The following is a 19,799-nucleotide window of genomic DNA, read 5'->3' on the forward strand; positions in this document are numbered from 1 at the left end:
CCCTCCCAAACATGCTTGAAAAAAATGAAAGCACCTCCAGCAGCTACAAAGATAGGCTGGACAGAAAATGAAAGTAAGGGAGAACATGATCAAGCCATTTTTGAGAAACATTCATAAATATATGTATTCAGTGTGGAACCTTCAGCTTCTGTGATTACAAAATGAATACTCTGTCTTTTAGAAATGTTTTTAATGACAATAATGTACAACTTATTTCTTCAAGAAACCCTTGATAAGACTTGAGACATCTTGGACTGTTTCTATTTTAGCAAAGTAGAGGTCGAGTTAGTTAGAGTTTTCAGTGACAAGTTATTGTCACTGAAAAAAAAAAGGTTAGATCTTACCATACATTTATTTACTGTGGCTAACATTAGTAGGTTGCATATCTGAATGATTTTAAATTGAAAGTAAAACTGAAACTTAAAAAAAGGCTAAAGACAATATTAAATTGTCCTTGAAAAGAGGCTGAACTAAAGGTTTCTGCTAGTTTAGTTCAGCCTGATTTAGGTATAAACTAAGACCATTTACTCAAGTATTATACTTAAACTACAGTTTTGAGGTACTTCACCAAATAGTGATTTTCCTTCCAAACTTTTCACATGGTTTAATTTTCAATACATTTTAAAAATCAAAATGATTTCACCAAAAAAAGATCAAAGATTAGGGAAAAAGTCCTCTCCCATTAATCATCTCATGATCCTTCAGATTTATCTGTTGACCTTTGGTAGTGGCCTGACCTCTAAGTTGGGAACCACTGAACTGAACTAGTGTATAAAGTAGTTTAAACTAGCTCCACCTCCAGCAGCTACAACAGTACCATGTTGCTATAACACTGATGCTTCAGTATTAATAATCTAATGATGTCATATATAATAATATATCAGTCAGGGGAACAAAATAAGTAGGCTACTTTTACTGCAATATGCTCAGTGCTAATACTTACAGTGCCTATAAAAAGTATTCACCCCATTGGATGTGGATAAATTGACTCATGGTCTATATAATATGGCCTTTATAAAAAATAATTTACAAAAAAAACCCTCTTTAATGTCAAGGTGAAAACAGATTTCTACAAAGTAATGTCAATTAATTGTATAAATATTCACCCCCTTCAAGTCAGTATTTAGTAAATGCACCGTTGGCCACGATCACAGCACTGAGTCTGTGTGGATAGGTTTCAATTAGGCTTACACATCTAGATACTGCAATTTTAATCCATTCTCCTTTGCAAAACTGCTCAAACTCTGTCAGATTGCTTGGAGATCAGACATGAACAGCGTTCATCCAGCAACAAATTCTCTATTGGATTTAGGTCTGGGGTTTTACTTGGCCACTCCAGAACATTCACCTTGTTGTTTTTAAACCATTTCTGTGTAGCTTTTGCTGTTTGCTTTGGGTCATTGTCTTGCTGGTAGATAAATCTTCTCCCACGCCGCAGTTCTCTTGCAGACTGAATCAGATTGTCCTCGAGGATTTCCCTATATTTTGCTGTATTCAGTTTACCCTTTACCTTTACAAGCCTTCCAGGGCCTGCAGCTATGAAGCATCCCCACAGCATGATGCTGCCACCACCATGCTTCACGGTAGGGATGGTGCGTTTGTGGTGATGTGCAGTATTTTGGTCTCATCAGGACAAAGAACCGTCTTCCAGTTGACCTTGGAGTCTCCCACATGCATGTTGGTGAACTGGTCGAGATTTAATAGGAGTTTCCTTCAACGGTGGCTTTCTCTTTGCCACTGTCCCATAAAGCAAAAGTTGTTGCATGCAGAGTCTCTCCCACCTCAGCTGCTGAAGCTTTTAACTCCATCAGAGTAGTCACAGGTGTGTTGGTGACCTCCCTCACCAGTCTCCTTCTTGCACGGTCACTCAGTTTGTGAGGACGCCTACTCTAGGCAGATTGACACATGTGCCATATTCCTTAATTTCTAAATGATGGATTTAACTGAACTCCAGGGGATGTTCAGTGACTCAGATTTTTTTTGTATCCATCCCCTCACTTATACTTTTCAATAACCTTCTCTTGGAGTTTCTTGGCATGTTCTTTTGTTTTCATGGTGTAATTGTAGCAGGAATATTGATTAACCAGTGATTGGACCTTCCAGACACAGGTGTCTTTATACTACATTCACTGCACTCAGGTGATCTCCATTTCACTATTTGTGAGAATACTAGCAAGAATTGGCTGGACCTCTATTGAATTAGGGCAGTCACTTTAAAGGGGGTGAATATTTATGCAATCACCTATTTTACATTGTACATTTTTAATTAATTGACATTACTTTGTAGAAATCTGTTTTCACTTTGACACTAATGAGGGTTTTTAAAAATAAATTATTCTGTAAAAAACTCAAATTTGATTGACCATGATTCAATTTATAAAAGCAATAAAAGGGGGAAAACATCCAAGGGGGTGAATACTTTTTATAGGCACTGTATGTACTTTTACTTAAAGTCACCCTCCACACAAACGTGTTTTGCGTGTTGTAGTTGGATGTTTGAGCGTCAGTGTGCAGAGTTTGTTTTCACATCCATCTGCTGAAAGTGGAAAGTAGCACTTGCTCAAGTGTGATGTGTAAACTTAAAGCCTGTAGTGAACAAATGCTGAGAATAGACTTTACAGTGAATTAGGAGACATCTGGTGTTCAACAGCTAAACTGAAATGAATTAATATGTAGGCTATTTCCGTATTTTGAATAGAGATTCCTCATGTTTAGTGAGGGGGAAAGGGGGAAGTAACGAGATATGTGAACTTTATTTGTAGGAGAAAAAAAACATTTGAGACACGAGTTATGGTTAATTAAAAGTAGAGTATTTTATTTACACCTTTACAAAATGTCATGATATGAGTACTTCCCCCACCACTGGCCTGATTTTAATGCAATGGTCTAGTTAGTTAGTTAGTTGGTAAATTAGTTGGTTAGTTAGTTATACTATTAGTTAGTTACATGTTAAACAGTGACTCAGGTATTTTCTCTCACTTCAATGTGACTCAGCGAATGAGAAGAGAAAACCGAAACCGACTTGTTCACGGTTTGTTTTTCGTGAGCAGGCCGCCTGTCGTTTGTTTAGATATATCCCCTCTTCAGTATCGAGTATTTTATCGGTCTCAAAGGTCAAATGTTTGGGTAATAACGTTAAAATATCTACCTTTTCAGTGACTGAGCTCCTGCGCGGCGTCGCTCAATGATGAACCGCCTCAACACAGCAGAGCCGTGTAGTCAGACCCTCACTTGTGCGCATGCGCGGTCAAGATTTTCGGGGATGGGTCTATCGATTGGATTCAAGATGGCGACTCTGGCAAAAGCGCCAATATATTTACTGAAGTAGATGTCCCAAATTATCCGCCGTAGCGGGTTTTCTCAAGCCCCTCACGGGGTTCGTGAAACATGAAGACCGGAGGCATGTTTTGGAAGAGGGATTGACCGGGATTAAGACCGTAACAAAGTCAGCGAGATGTGTGAGAGCTATGCCCGCTCGCTGCTGCGTGTGTCGGTGGCGCAGATCTGCCAAGCGCTGGGCTGGGATGCGGTTCAGCTCACTGCGTGCGATCTGTTGTCCGATGTGTTGCATCGGTACATCCAGCAGCTGGCCAGGGTTTGCCATCGGTACTCAGAGCTCTGTAAGTGCTTCGTGTGTCTTCCCGATTACTTTTTAAACCCACAAACCTCAAGTAGACGATCACGTTGTTGTTAACTGGGTCTGAACTGGCGCCCCCTAGGAAAGGTTGATGTGTCAAAAAGTACAGTAACGAGAGTAAAACAGCGTCCATGTATTGTTATAAGTGTGGCTGATGCTTTACAGCTCTGGAAAACACATGTATTCATGTTAGTTAGCAATGTTAGCTATGTCAGGCTTCACTCTCTCAGTCTGAAACCTGTTGAGCTTTACTTCTTGTTAGCTTTAATGTCAACATCAGTCAGTGTAACTACAACATAATGTCTTTTATGTTGTTAAACGTTTGCCCCACGCTATCATCAACACTAAAATAGAGTATGCATAATAAGAAGAATTATAGTTAGTGACTAAGCATGCTGATATTTATTAATGGCTTGTTTTGATTCTACATTTCAGATGGAAGAACTGATCCAGTCCTGGACGATGTCAGCCAGGCCTTCAGGCTGCTGGGGGTGAGTCTGAGTGAACTGGAGGACTACGTCCACAACCTGGAGCCTGTGGCCTTTGCCCAACAAACGCCGCTCTTTCCTGTTAGCAAAAACAATGTCCTGCAGTTTCCCCAGCCTGGAGCTCGAGATGCAGAGGAAAGGAAGGATTACATTCCAGATTACATGCCACCCCTGGTCTCCTTACAAGAAGGTAAGTTTTTATGCTATTTATATGCACATCTGTGTGGCTGGTCTGTAGTTTCCACAGGTTTATTTGTGGTGGCCAGCTCCTGGGGAGGGGGGGAGCTGTCATGTGCAGGTGGAAAACCTGGACAAGACACTGCAGAGTTATTGCATATTCATGAAGAAAGAATATATATGTGTATATACACTAATCAGCAACTTTATTAGTTACCCCTGTGCAATCTAATCTAATCTATTGTAGTCCAATACAACGGCTCTGCCATAAATTCCACATTTAGGAAGATTATACATTTTCAGTTTTTGTTGACATCAGAAAGATGATAATTCTACGTGTCCACTACATTAACGTGCATGGGGGGGGATGTTAGCATATATTTTTAATTCTTGTATCTATATCTTTTATATTCCTTTTGCCAATATATTAGGTACAGCTAGCAAACAAATGCAATCTAATACAACAGCCCTGCAATAAAGTATACCAATATTAAGTTAAGTTTTTGTTGTTTTGTTGTTTCTAATATTTTATCCAACTGCTTTATATTAATAAATTAAATATTAGTAATGCCTCCTAATATCAAACAATACTGTTTAATAGCATCACAACCTACAGCCTTTCAATATATACATATAGTTGAACAGTTTAAATTAAAATTGAACACTAAACCTTTATGAAGGCAGGATTTATTGCAGGGCAGTGTACCTAATAAACTGTGTATAAAACTACTCTCCAAAATAAACTGTGTACATGTTAAATCTGGTTTTGTGGTAGTAAGAATCCGGGGAGACGAACTGAAAACAGTGATTAACTTATTTCTTTGTCTTATTTCCTTTTTTGTAGAAGAGGAAGAGGAAGAGGTCCTTCCTGACATGGGTACCTCAGCTGAAGCTATGCAGGTGGCACTGGAGGAGGACGAGGAGGAAATGGATGACGATGAGACAGTCAACGATGAGAACCACCCACTGAAGAGGTCCCTGGACAGTCCAGATGCGGCTATGGGCATGATGCCTACTTCGAAGAGACCACGCTTGTACCCTGGCCTCAGCCCTGAATGGGGGGTTGAGCCCAGGGAGCCCCTTACCTCGCTCAACCCTCAGCGTGTTCCCCCTGGAATGCTGCCTTCTCACGATAGCCTTGACCCCCTGTCACCTGAAACACCTTCTGGGGCGCTGCCTTCCTTCAGACCTCAGATGGTAGTACCGAAACACTCTGATCAAAAGGCCCTCACCACTCCAGGAAGAAAGCCTAAGGTCTCCTCCCCTGGCAGACAACGGACTAAGTCCCCTAAAGGGGTCATTCCTGTTCCAGTGGGTGGCAGCCCCATCCATTCTCCAAAACCGTCTAAGGAAAGGAAGAAATCCCCAGGCAGGACAAAGAGTCCTAAAAGCCCCAAGAGCCCAAAGATGGTTTCAGTCAAAACATCTCAACCCCAGATCAAGACGGAGGTTGTGCAGAAGTTACCAATGTCTGCACTGAGTGAGAGGATGGGAAAAGAGAACATTCATATGCGTCAGAACATAGAGGACAGAGAGTTAGCTGAGGGCCCCTTCAAGAAACTCGAACCTGATAATACAGCCATCGATGACTCCATCGATGCTGTGATCGCCAGAGCGTGTGCTGAGCGGGAGCCAGATCCTTTTGCTTTCTCATCGGGCTCTGATTCCGATAGCAATGGATTCTCGAGCCCCAGGAGACTGACCATTATGGAGCCATCCACACCCAAAATCATGATGGGGGCCAGCAACTCTATAAAAGATACATCAACACCACTTCACCTACAGGCACACGCAGGCCTTGGAAATTGGACTATGGATGATTCAATCAATGAGGTGATCCGAAAAGTCAACCAGGGTGGTCCGTCTGCGCCGCCGCCAAGTCACGGACAATATGTGTCATCGGGATCGGCTTCACCGCCGACTCCTGAACCTCTGCTCAAGATTTTTGAGGAGAAGAACAAGTTTGTCTCACCAGTGGACGTTAAGAAAAAGCTGAAGAAGGAGCTTAAAACTAAAATGAAGAAGAAGGAGAAAGACAAGCCGAAAGACAAAGATCGGGACAAGGACAAGGGAAAGCTGAAAGAGAAAAATAAGGACAAAAACCGGGATAAGAACAAGGAGTTTTCCAAGGATGGCAAGTTGCCCTGGAAGGAGTTTGGACTGAAGGATGATGAGCTCTTCAGTCAGCGAGACTACCCTCTGCCGGAGAGCTCCGGTAAAATAAAAAACAGAGATGGAGATGGCTCTAAGAAGGAGAAGGAGAAACACAAGGACAAAAAGAAGGATAAAGAAAAAAGTAAGAAGGACAAAGATAAGCGAGACAAGGGCAAAGACAGGAGCAAGGACGACAGGCAGAAACAGTCTGCACTCGCTCCCTTTGCTCTGGGTGAAATCCCGGCACTGTTCAGCCCGTCTGCCTGTCTGCGCATGCCCCCCTTGCCCGCCATTCCCACCATGCTTCCTCCTTTGGCCCCGATCCTCCAGAATAAGGACATAAAGAGCAAAGATAAGGACAAGAAGAAAGACAAGAAGGAGAAGAAGAAAAAGAAAGATAAGGAGAAGGATAAGGAGCGGGAGAAGGCCAAAGAAAAGGAGCGAGAGAAAGAGGAGAAGAGGAAAGAAAAGGAGAGGGAAAAAGAAAAACGGGAAAAGGAGAAGGAAAAAGAAAAGGAGAGAATTCGATTGGAGAAGGTAACCTTTTTTTGTTCGGTATGTCATTATGTCTCTGTGTTAGCATTGGTGTGGCACTGAGATGTCTTTTTTCCCCATAGGTTAAAGTAGACACTCCTACACCTCTACCGTCTCCAGTCATCCCCAGACTGACGCTCAGAGTTGGAGCTGGCCAGGATAAAATGTAAGCACTGAATAAGTATTTCTAGTGACGTCTGGTACTCTCGTTATATTTCCTCTATCTTTTGCATGTTACACAGGGTCTTCTTTTTCTTGCACAATTAAAAGCCAACGTTTTTATTTTATTTGCTTCAGCAGTGTTATGAAGACATATTGTCTGTGGGCTGCGTATCAAATCTCAATCATTTTTGGCAACGACTAGACTGTGTCAATAATATTAATAAAGTAAGAAGTAGTTTTAAAAGCTGGCATCAAGTGCATGGTCAAACTCAAAATCTGGTTTACTTAACATTTCATCATATAATGCCTGATTTTAATACACATTTTGAAAGTTTTAGACTATTATATTAAGGTTAAGTTCTTATACAGTTGCTCGTATTTAGACTTAATTTAAAATGTGTGAATTTTGGCTTAATTTGTTAAACAGAAAAATGGTTTCGGTATCAGTATAGAAACATGGGTATGCTTTATTCTTTACATTATATACTCTGTATAGAGATAGAAAAGCATTTTAATAGTCAATACTATAAGTAATTCTAGTTGTACTATTTGTGGTAACTTGTATTTATCTCTGTTCACAGTGTTATCAGCAAGGTGGTTCCAAATTCAGAGCCCAAAATGCCAGCACCTAAGACCCCGGCTGCCAAGTCTGGACCTGGGAATCGTCCTCGGACGCCCCCACCGCCCCCAATTCCCCTCCCAATCATACCCATTTTGCCCCCTGCTCCTGCCCCACTCCCACCACCTCCTGCCCCGTCGTCGTTGCTTTCCCCGCCTCCTATGCTCTCTCCTGCTGCTTCCCTCAAGACGCCTGTTCGCAGCGTAGTCACAGAAACTGTCAGTACCTACGTGGTGAGTACTTATTCTACACTTTGGTGTATATGTGACAGTATTTTTAAATTGTGATTTATCTTCGAGCAAAGCAAAAATCTATGCAGTGCATTTCAGATTTAACAGGTTTACTCAGTCTGACGGAACAGTAAATACTACACCTAAATTAAAAGAACTGTTAAAGTTTTGCTTAGTTATTGATATCCTGTGTTTTTTATGTATTGGCTATTTTGTCATTGAGCAGCACGTTGCTAATACTTTTCATTATTTGTATCTACCCAAGATTCGAGATGAGTGGGGAAACCAGATTTGGATCTGTCCTGGATGCAACAAACCTGATGATGGCAGTCCCATGATAGGATGTGATGACTGTGATGACTGGTATCATTGGTAAGAGATTTTATTTCCTTATATTTATCTCTTCTTTTTTTTTGGCCTCCCTTGTTCCATGATGTGTATTAATAAGATCATATGTTGTAGTCAACTCAACTTAAATCATAGCAGAATTCATCTCAGGATACTTTTCATATAGAGCATAATATTATTTAAAGAGACCCCCATGAGCCAGCACTTGGGGACAGTGGCAAGAAAAAAAGCTCCCTTTTAACAGGAAGAAACCTGGGGCAGAACCGGGCTCTCGGAGGGCAGCCATCTGCCTCAACCGATTGGGTTGAGAGAGAAAGAGAGAGTAGGTTAGCATGGATGTATAAGTTGTGCCAGTTGTTAAAGTCAATCTGAGTTTGTGATATTGTAATTGCGGTTTGCAATATAAGAGGGAATAATTATTTGTACATTACTATTCTCATTCTCATTTTCAGTGAAAAACATAAAACGATTATGTGTGATTTTTGCCGGGATCTGTATCACATAAAGATGTTTTTTTAAGTCTGTTGAACATCACGTGTAAGCCAGGACCTTTCGAATTGAAAATTGCAGTAGGCCATATTTTGATTAATTGTTCAGTAACTGTATTGCTGCTGTCTTGGCCAGATCTCCCTCTAAAAAAGATCCTTGATCTCAGTGGGACAAACCTGGTTAAATAAAGGCCAAATAAAAAATAAAGTAAATAAAAGCCCTGCTGTACACGCCACACAACCGCAACATCCCTAGTTCAATTGCAGCCTGGGATCTTTGTTGTGTGTCAAACCCATCTCTCTCTCTCCATGTTCCCTGTGTGCCACTTCACTGTTGACTTTCCACTAAAAGCAAAAATGCCCCCCAAAAATCTTTTTTTAAAATCTGGTTTTCAACTGAAATCATCCAACTGAAAGAACAAGAAGAAAAACACATTTTTTGAATGGAGGGGGACTTTAAATCCAGCCGTACAGTTTAAGGTTTTTGATAGGCAGTGTAGTATTTTTTGTATAATATTATGCTCAGTCTACACATGCTTACTGTAGGTTGCTCCCTGTAGCCAAGGAGGTCTATTCATCAGTAGTGAGAGTACCTGGCATTCAGTGGATGGTTTCTGGACCACTACAGCTTAGGTTTGTCGGTATAGTACTGAGCAGACATAACAGACCGACTGAAATACACATCATAGTGGGGCCCAAAACATGTAACGGAAGAATCCAAGTGATGCAAATCGACACACATTTCATTGTTCACAGAACTTAAAGTAGACAGGTTGCCGCCCCCGTTTTTCATCACTTCCACTTTTTGTCCAGCGTCTCTATAACTTTCAAGCAATACATCTAAGTGACATGAGTCTCTTCCAGTTCTGGTTTCTCATTTGGATTTGCCATGAACTATACATCCAGTGGCTAACCTGACTAGCATAGTTTAGTCAACAGAAAACAACTGCACCACTGCCACAGCTGTCCAGGTGACTCCCTTTCTCCACATGCTAATAATTAAACTTAATTCAACAATATTATCATTATTTGACAGAAATTATTAAATTTGCAGGGTGCCAAAGCCAAAAGAAGCCAAATAACCAAGCCTTCTGTAGCAGTTTGGGACTAATACACATTTGTAAGACCTCTAGTGCAAATGTAAAAATAGCTGCATCCTCAGCATCTTTTCACTAACCTGAACTGTCCCTTTCTCTTCAGGCCTTGTGTCGGGATCCTTACAGCCCCTCCCGAGGACCAGGAGTGGTTTTGTGTTAAATGTTCCAGCAAGAAGAAGGACAAAAAACACAAGAAAAGGAAACACAAACTGCATTGAGACTATGCAAAAAGCACATATTTTTTTTGGACTTGAAGCCATCACTGAACCCTTGTGGCACTGCTGTAAAATTTAAAAAAAAAAAAAAAAAAAAAAAGAAAGAAAGAAATTGTGGCTGATACCAACTTCTGATGATTTTTTAAAATGATGTCAGCCATGATGCTTTGTGAGTTGGTAGGAAAAAAAGGCTTTAACCAGCACATATCCAGCCTTAGTTCTCATGTGGGCTCTGTGGTTTCCCCTTCTCACCTGTAAATGGTTTGCTTGTTGTATTGGATGTCCCGTCATAGGAGATCACGACAATTATGTTTGTATAAGGAAACCATGACGATTTCTACAAGATCAGAGCTCAACTTTGTCAGAAAGCAGAACCAGAGAACAACTAACATCCGTCGTCTTTATTTTCGTTCCCTTCCTGTTGCCACAAAAGGAACGCCCTCTACATCAGACCTTCCCCCCAGTTTTCTGCAGTATCATTGAAATGTCATGTATATAATGATGATTGCATCGGGTGTGTATAAAATGTGTAAATACCAACTTCCAAGCCAAGTGCATTTTGTTCTTAGGATTCTGACTTGTTAAATCCATTTTCAGATATTGGTTTTTAACTTGAATGATTTTCTGTAATTTCTGTACATTTTTTAAATTTAAAGTTTGTATTTTTATTTTATTTTTTCCCCTCATATGGATTTGTCCTGGAGTTATACTGTAGCTGTGCTTGTAATGTCATTCATTTCGCTGATATTTCAATATTAAAGATGAACAGTCTGTGTACTCGCAGACTTAACGACGTAAATCTCATTACCATCAAAACTGTACACAGATTTTCTGTATCCTTATTTCCATCGTTATTATTATTTTCTCTTCAACCTGGACAGATTTCTAAACATTTATCCCAACCTTTTTTTTCTCTCTCCAGTAGCTGTTTGTTTGCATTTGCTTTAAAAAAAAAAATAGAATGAAAATATTTTAACAAACCAAGTTTCAGACGTTGAATTTGTTCCTACTCATTTCAGTTGATGACGAAACAATTTGTGGTGAGTTGGATGTTTCTAAGCCGTGTTCAGCTACAGATTCAAGTTCAGGATCCACCCTTGCAGCAGCCTGTTCAGTGCATTAGACTAGATTTTGAGGCTATTGTGCCTAATCCTCATTCAGAGCTTCACCTCCACTATATACGTGCAGGGGTGCTTGATGGTCACATTGCACGTTGAAGCTCTTTCAAAAGATAAATTGTGGATTTTCAGGCGTTGATTTGTAACATCTTCCGTGCCTAAAAATGTCTCCTTTGCCGTTGGCAGCAGAGTTGTTTTTGCCTTTCCCTGAATGACCACATGGTGTCATTCTTCTTGCACAGACGCTGTGACATGCTGCTTGTGGGACACATGTAGACAGCAGGCTCACAAAAAAAAGAAAAAACATGTTTGGTCACATTATGAATGTAAAAAATGAAACAGGTGTCTCTTGGCTGATGCATGTGGAATCCTTATCTTGCAAGCATGCCTCGTCAAACCAGCTCTTGCTCTAAAATTGCTGCCCACTATAAAATAACCTATAGATGACTGAGACTGTAAATAAGATTTACAGCCTGTCAGAAGCTAGTAAGACCTACAGTAGATTTCTGTGGGAATGTGCTGTGAAATAGTAAAACATGTTTCTCCAAGTTATCAACCAACTATCATGTTTATGATCCAGGTTTTTCGCATGTGTGATTTCCCTTTTTCCATTCTTTGAAGTAAAACGCACCAGTGAAAAGTATGCCATCAACTGTGTTCAAAGGATTTATTACTAGTCATCCATGACTTTACACACTGAACTCTAAAAGGTCTAGATGTTTATCAGATTTACTGTGTCTATTTATTCTGGGAACAATCAGCAGACTGGTGCTGGCTGGCTTCATGGTTGTTGTTGGCTGATATTACAGCAGAAAGCCAGATGTATTTTGATGCTTAACCAATTATTAATTAAAGATCCCCTTCAGACATGTTTAATGACATAAATACTGCAATGATTTGTGTCTGATGTGGTTTCTACACAAAAAAGTTTAATTATCCTAAAAATATTAGGGTTTTTAAAACATTTAACTACCGTTGATTGATTAATCCATTGAAAAAATTAAACCTTAACTATTTTTTATAATCAATTGTTTTTAGTCATTCAAATGTGAATATTTACTGGTTTCTTTAGTCTTACATGACAGTAAACTGAATATTTTGGGGTTGTTGGCTGCTGGTCGGGACAAAACAACATCAAATTAGGCTTTAGGAAACAGCAATTGACATTTTTCACCACTTTCTAACATTTTATAGACCCAATTGTCCAAACTAGTTGTTTTATCACAAAATCATGCTTGTATTTACAGGCATCAGTGAGAGTTTTCCCCCTTCAGCAGATGAATGTGAAAACAGCCCTTTAGTGTCAAACTCTGCACATACATCATTCTGCTTAGTGAAGGTCAAACATAAAAGTGAAGCAACAATAAGCAAATCACATTGACTGGAGGGGCTCTTTCAGTAGAAATACTTGAAAATATATTCTTGGACATAATGGTGTGGTGTGCTTCTGAATGAGCCTCAGCTATTAGAGAAAAGCCTGCCAAAGTTGTTCAAGAGTAAAAGCATCGATATGTTTTTATAAATCTTGTTTGGACAGTAATCATCTAATTGTTGCTATATTGCTGAAGTGGTAATGGGTTTACATGTATTGATTGATGTTAAAGTTTAACCACGCCAAGTCTTCTCTTTCTACTGTGGCAATAAAGTAAATTATTTTAGTTTTATCCTCACTTAACTGAAGGAACTTATCACACACCCAACCACAGATGAGCTCCATAACCATATTTGGTAAAAACAGTCCATTAGACAACAATCATAGTAATAAATCAGATCATTGCGCAGGCTCTTGGATAGTTGATATTGTCTAAAGATAGAAAGCACACCTGACTCATTCACTTATTAAACTTGTGACATACTGTACAGTTCGGTGCCACCTCTTCCTCACTGACCTCTCTCGCCATGAGTTTGCGCTTCCCTTAGACAACCCTAATGGAAATCTACTCAGTGTCTTACGATGAAACAGAATCTAAGAGGAAGTGGAAAAAATGATGTGTGACCAGTGAAGAGGGGAAGTAAAATGACTTCTGCCCATGCAAAATAAGCTGACATTTTAATGTGGTGTAGCTTTTTATCATACGAAATGCACTCACTCATGCAAGCAGGCGGTTCAAACAGCATTAAAGGGGAATACTTTATCTTAAATATGGAATAAAGCATGTCAGCGATAAACTAGCAAAGTCAAAGGTTGTTGATAAAAAAGATGAGACTTTCTATTGAAGTTCAAATGTTAACAGTCAAATCAAACAGTGTCTAATGCTAAAAGGCTACCTCCACTCATGGTTATGGGCCTCTCTCTCTCTCTCCCTCTTCAATCACACATGCTGGTGTCAGGTCTCGAACAGTCGAAGCTTGCTGGTAGCATCTGTTGGATCATAAATTTCACTGCTCAGTACTGGTAAAGATAGGACAGTGGCACGTATGTCATAAAAAGGATAACATCTTTATTCCCTATTAGTTTAAAGTCTTTTCACCTTTCAACCACATGCATCTATACGGCCTCAAAAACGGCATATAATAGTGCTTTAATACAGAATACACTGCTTAATTATATATAAACAAATGATATGTGTCAAATTCAAGTGCACATTAGGTTAGCGTCTTCAATGTTAAAATTCATGTATTTGGTGTTAGTGCACGCCACAATGTTCACCGAGCTGTAACAGTTTCAGTTTTAAGCTGCATAAACACAGACAGAATTTGTTTGGGCGATCAGTCCCACGGGAGCCCACAAGTGGTAAAAAGGGAAAGCTGATGGTTGCTTTCACTCATCACGAGGCCACCACCTGCAGTGCTGTAAACATGTGCTGTTATTTGACTTATTACATGACAAGCATGAGTGCATTTTTTCCAGCTGCAGCATGCAAGACCCACTGACAGCCGCTTTCACATTACAGTGGATGTGTGCACAGGATGTGGCTGCCTCTTACGGCGAAAGTCATCTTTATAGCTCTCAGTTCATCGAATTACATATGTATTTCTTATATCTTTCAAATGCCATTTTTTATCGTACTATTATACTTACTTGCTCTACTGGAACCTTTTTTAAAAAAACATGGTTTCAACCGGAAAGCGCAGCCATTACCACAAAGTGCATTTGTAGTGCTCTTACATGTCGGTAGATCAGAGCAGGAAGAGAAGGGCCTTCAGTTATTCAGTGCTCTACATGGCGCCTGTGGCACTAACATTCATACTAAGCAGCAACACACCATAACGAACCGGATTTCAACATCAGTGTTTAAAATATTCATGTCAGCAGAAGGAGCGGGGCTGAAATGAAAAAGATTTTGTGCTGTGATCAGAGGAAGTGGGGCCCCTTCATGCCAGTCTTCTCACTCATGATACCAGTACACGCTCACATGACCCTGTTTCAGATGACTTTCCCTCTTAATGTCATGTTACTCTAATGGGACAGCACTTATGGGAGAGGGAGACCTAGATTTAATTTCTCCTGGGTGTTATATGAAGAATACTTTTGCAAGTTACTCTTAAAATTTCTGATGTAATAATGGCAGCAAAATGAGAGTATATGTGTTGCACAGTGTTCATCAGTTTCACAAATAATATTCCTAACTATATAGTCCTGACCATAGGCAAATGGGCTTTGTCCAATGCAAATTAGATGCATTGGACAATAGACCTCTTTTGATGAACGAGGTTATCGTGCCCTCTCCAATATGCTGTGGATCCTGCCATCAGATGATAAGGGTATATTAAACTGAAATGTAGAGGGACTATATCCAATCTTTGATATTGCTGTAGAATTACATCCAGGCAGATGCTATTTGAGTATGTGTACATTACGCTCTGAAATACTTTAAGTAGGCACACAGGTGGGCTGATAACACACTCACTGCCAGTTAAATTAACTTTCAAGCACTGCGGGTATTTCAGTTCCAACGTAGATAAACTGCAGTCTAAAATGGTGAACTATGCGTCCTGGAGAGGACGAGACCGTAATCTGTTCTTATTTAACACGAAATCATGCTTATACTGTTTGCTTATATTAGATCAGGTTTTCTTTAAATCCGTTCCAGTGCAATAATAACTTCATGATGTAAAGGAAAGCTCGCCATCTGTCATCCACTGGTTCATATCAGCCAACTAGTGGAACAACTGTGACATGTTCAGTACATCCAGATGTTAGGAAGAGAACTGCACAGGAACTAACTGGAGGATGGTTGAAACGTTTACCGACAGAATATACAGGTGTTCAGTGATGAGTCGAATGTTTAATGATAAAATTGGTTATAATGGGCACAGTTATGATAGTACTAGGCTTCATAAACCCATTTGCTCTGGCCTGTATGTGGAGCAGTTCAATGATTCAAATACATGCCAACATGCCACAAAACCAGGGCTTGTGGATGAGATCTTGTGGCAACTGTGTCGATGTTTCCTCCAATTTTCCCCAATCTGACAGTAGGAATAAATCATCCATGTCCAATTTCCTGAAGTTTTCCTAATATGGGTGTCAATTAGTGCAAGAGTGCCACTGTGGCCACAGCTTTATAGCCTGCAAACTGGGCTGCCGCAGGCAGCACAATGCATTAGCGCACGATGAGCTGTCAGAGAGGATTATTTCAGCCACGCCAGTCAGTGAAGGGGGTGGGCGACGCTCTGCTGCACAAAACCGAGGAGAAAGAGTGGGCGGGAGACAGAGAACGGGAGAGAAACACATAGAGGAAAGAGGAAAAGAGAAGAAAGTGTCCATTACACCGGGTGGATTTTTCCAGAGCACCGATGTTGGAACACTCTTCTGAGCTGGCCCTGGTGCAGAGTTTGTATGCCAACAGCATGCGCTGTCCCCCCTCTGCGGCCGGGATCTCTGTTAGGAATGAGGACCTGCCTATGAGGTACGTTGGGTTTGGCCCCTCATTCAAATCTGGGCTAGCTTTTGTGGAGCAGCCCGTATTTGGACTGCCTCTTTGTCTGGGCTGGATATTGTCATAGGGTGTATTGTTTCCAGTTGAGGCGTTCTCCCATGCTGTGACTGTGAGCAGGACAGTGTTCTTCTGGTGTCCCTATATGTTTTTTGGGTTTTTTTTGTAACCCCGAACCGAACAGAATGTATTTCAATCGAATGAATTTGGTAATTCATATCAAACCTTTCCTCACAAGACAAAAATGATTCAATCAGGAGGAGGATATAAAACTAAACCACTATAGTTTTGTTTTATATTGTATTGGAATAGCAAAATCAATATCTTGTAGTATTTCAAGTCATTTATATCACCTTCCCCGGCGTTTCAAAGTTCCACAAGGGCTGACATACTTGTGTGGACTGTAAAAAAAAGAGGAAAAAAAGAGATGAATGTGTCAGTGATGCAGTTGTCTCTGAATTGAATAGACCACTGAAAAAGACAAACCTGTGTTATTAGATATTTACTGAAACCGACCCAGGCCTAGCTATACTCCTTCAGTCAAAACAACAAAATATATCAAAGATATTTAAAAGAACAACAAGAAACATTTACATCTGTCATGGAATTTGCATACATTTACAGGAACTGGACCATGATAAGGAGGTGTTATCATGTGTGCTTAGTACATCTTGACACAGTATAGTACAGAATAGATTTCCTCTAGAAAGGATGATAAGATGAAGTTCCCTCTCTCCATTTTGAGAGCCCTTTAGTTGGTCGCCATTCTGCAAATGCTTTCATAAAAGGCAGCGCTAAGAAAAAGTGTGCCTACAAGTTCAAAGCGACGCGTTCAATAAGATATGATGTGGCCCATTTGGGTTTGAAGCTGCCCTATTTTTACACTGTACAGTTCGTCATGAAAAGGGTGCAAATTTCAACGCTGGATGATGCGGGAGAATCCAGTTCCCCCGCATGAGGGGGAAAAACATTTGATGTAAACAACAAAAGCATGGTACATGTTAAGGATTATGATAGGATTACAGTAGTAATAATCTGAGATTAAGAATAGGAGGCTAGTATTAAAAGGTGCCAGCAACCAGCCATCGGCCTCTGGAATCTACTCCAATAACATCTCATAGAAAATCCAAGATATAAATTGGGGCGATGGCATTATATGTACCATACAGAAAACTGAACTGTATATATTGCACACATCCATAAGGGAAACATGAGCGGCTCTTTACAAGAATCCCACTCCTTTTTATAACAAATCTATTCAATAACATCCCCTGAGATCTAATTGAGTCAAAAGAAATATGTGGATGCTGCAGTTGGGATGACATTATTGTATTTTTGCTCCATCTTAATGAAACCTGATTCTCCAGAGAGGTTTAGACTAGCTTTTTATAGCATCCCCTCAAGCTTAATGGTAATGCATGTTACAAAGTGGGCTTGTCTGCATGTATGGAAAAATAGGTCGCATATCACATTATGCATACAAACCTGTTTTAGGCACTGTTTAACAGAGCGCACTCGGCACTGGTGCCAGGGTGCCTTGAAATTGCTATGGATACAAGGATTAAGTCGGATTTCATAAATGGGATGTTTCTTAACACTCGCTATGAATAATATTTTTGGATTGTGCAGCTGCTGAGGCAATACTGAATGGTTTGATAATTAGGCTAGGTCCCTCTGCCTCTACTATGGTAAACAGTACTTGACAACAGCCCCCCTACCTTTCCCCCCCAAGTGTAGAGGCCTCGCCCTGCAAGTCCGGCTCAACAAAAGAAGATAGGCTCCCCCTCCCCCAGGGAAACAACAGCCTGGCACAAAGGGGAACACGACCTATGACCCTTGAAAAAAACATGACTGAAGACAGCAGGACTGAAAACAAGCATTTTAATCATCTCACTTTTTATTTATGGACTTCTCTTCATTGTAACGCATGTAACCAACTGGAAAATAATATTTATTTGCTTTAATCCAATGAATTGCCTAATTTGGAGTCCTGATGAAAATATGGAAACAGGAGTAGCCTCATTACGCTTGATTATAATGACCTGTGTGCTATATTTGAACATTTTAAATGGCCCTCTAATCAGGATCATTAAACCACTGACTCATCCTCAGAACAGGATCTGACTCCTTTACTAATATGCTTTTTTTTCTTGAAATACTGCAGAATATTAGTCATTACGTGCATGTAATAGTGATAGCACAGCAGGCAAATACCACAATAGGCCACAAAACTCCAATATAGAGCACCACGTGTCTCTCCCTTCAGAGATATTACAGTCATTTTACATCAGTGGGAGCAGCAGGGCAGCGTGGGTTTCAGACTTTTTTTGTTAGAGGCCACGCCTCTGCTGTGCTGCAGCTCGGTGTGCACTGTGACAGCGGCTCAGTTTATTTCAGTCGGAGACGAGAGAGAAATTAGGAAGAAGGAATAAGGCGGATACCGGTGCCCCCCCTCCTCTTTTCTCTCCCTCTCTCTCATGCAGTTTTGAAGAAGACGCCCCCTCCTTGCACCTGCTCCGCTTCGTCTTCTCGCCGTCTCGCAGGAGTTGAGCTTCTTGCGAGTGAGCGGACGTCCTCTCATTGTTAGATTTAGACGTGTTTTTTTGTTTTGTTTTGTTTTTTGAGCAATGACTTCGGCGTACAACCTGGATTTCCACCCTCTCACCGAAAGTCGGTTATTGGCTTCAGGCGACACAATGTAAGTGATACAACTATCGATCCGCTGGGTTTTTTCGTACTACTCCGCCTCTTATTCGCCTTTGCTAAACCTATCCTCTCTTAGTGTGAATATGTATGTATGTATGTATGTATGTATGTATGTATGTATGTATGTATGTATGTGGCTCAGTTCAGAGAGTTAGCTCACATTAGCTTAACTGGGAAGTGGGGATGCTAACGCTGCTAATCAAACAAACCCGCCTCACCTGGAGTTGGAAGTAGTTTTGTCTAACTTGGATAATAATTAACGTAACCAACGACACAAGTTAGTTAGATACACGTACTGTCATTTATATCCACTGGCTTTCAGCTAACACGCATTACTCAGAAGTGAAGTGGAAGTATAAATGCAGTTTTGCTAGCCGAGGTCTTATCGGCGCGCTGCGAGTCAAGTGACATGTGCTTCCGGAGATCACACGTTTCGGTATCAGAAAAAACAGCATCGATTAGCTACTAAAAAACAGCAACACAGGGTGGATTTTAGTGCTATCTAAACAAACACAGCCTCACTTTCTTGTGTGGCACTTTAGTTAGCTTTGTTAGGTAGATTTAATCAAGTTAAAGTGTTGGAAACTCGGTGGAGACGGTAGGTGTTAAAACTGTGTTTAAAGGGAAGTGCGTTGATTCAGAGAAACAGCTCTAAGTTGGTGAAAGTTTAATATTAATATAGTTTGTTGTCGAGGAATTTGTGTTTTATTGGGGGGGGACTTGAACAGTATAAGTGAAGCTCGTTTGTAGCACAGTCCCTCCCTGTCTTTTTTTCTGCTAGCATTTTGGTTGAGCTAGCTCCGCTAGCTCAGAGGCGTCGGTGCCTCCGTCCATGTTGGATGCAGAGTGCTTACTTAACGAGAGAAAAACACGTGGTTTGCTACATTATTGAGCCCTTAATGGAAATCTTGTGACAGAACATGTAAACAAGGGAGTAGAAGACATG

General features: G+C 40.6%; 2 protein-coding genes across 3 annotated transcripts in view; both read left to right on the top strand.

The window, feature by feature from the left end:
• The first annotated feature begins 3,294 nt into the window (after window positions 1-3,294).
• On the top strand, window positions 3,295-10,261 carry taf3 (TAF3 RNA polymerase II, TATA box binding protein (TBP)-associated facto). Its single transcript, XM_062421277.1, has 7 exons — window positions 3,295-3,620; window positions 4,073-4,315; window positions 5,147-6,993; window positions 7,074-7,156; window positions 7,734-8,004; window positions 8,267-8,373; window positions 10,038-10,261. Exons 1-7 carry the CDS (start codon window positions 3,455-3,457, stop codon window positions 10,150-10,152), a joined length of 2,832 nt encoding a protein of 943 aa, XP_062277261.1. The 5' UTR covers window positions 3,295-3,454; the 3' UTR covers window positions 10,153-10,261.
• An 8,250-nt stretch (window positions 10,262-18,511) lies between these two features.
• LOC133981876 (CUGBP Elav-like family member 2) overlaps window positions 18,512-19,799 on the top strand; it is a 30,879-nt gene continuing 29,591 nt past the window's right edge. For both annotated transcript variants that reach the window (XM_062420742.1, XM_062420743.1), the window contains exon 1: window positions 18,512-18,845. In XM_062420742.1, coding sequence (XP_062276726.1) covers window positions 18,775-18,845 — 71 coding nt within the window. In that variant the 5' untranslated portion in view covers window positions 18,512-18,774. The remainder of the gene's footprint in view (window positions 18,846-19,799) is intronic.

The sequence above is a fragment of the Scomber scombrus genome, chromosome 6, assembly GCF_963691925.1.
Source record: "Scomber scombrus chromosome 6, fScoSco1.1, whole genome shotgun sequence".
Lineage (NCBI taxonomy): Eukaryota > Metazoa > Chordata > Actinopteri > Scombriformes > Scombridae > Scomber > Scomber scombrus.

What these genes read in the sequence shown, in the direction of transcription:
- taf3 (XM_062421277.1), top strand. Translation starts at nt 3,455, where the DNA reads ATGTGTGAGAGCTATGCCCGCTCGCTGCTGCGTGTGTCGGTGGCGCAG. An exon ending in CCTGGTCTCCTTACAAGAAG is followed by an intron (nt 4,316 to 5,146) that starts GTAAGTTTTTAT and finishes CCTTTTTTGTAG; the next exon opens with AAGAGGAAGAGGAAGAGGTC. An exon ending in GGAGCTGGCCAGGATAAAAT is followed by an intron (nt 7,157 to 7,733) that starts GTAAGCACTGAA and finishes CTCTGTTCACAG; the next exon opens with TGTTATCAGCAAGGTGGTTC.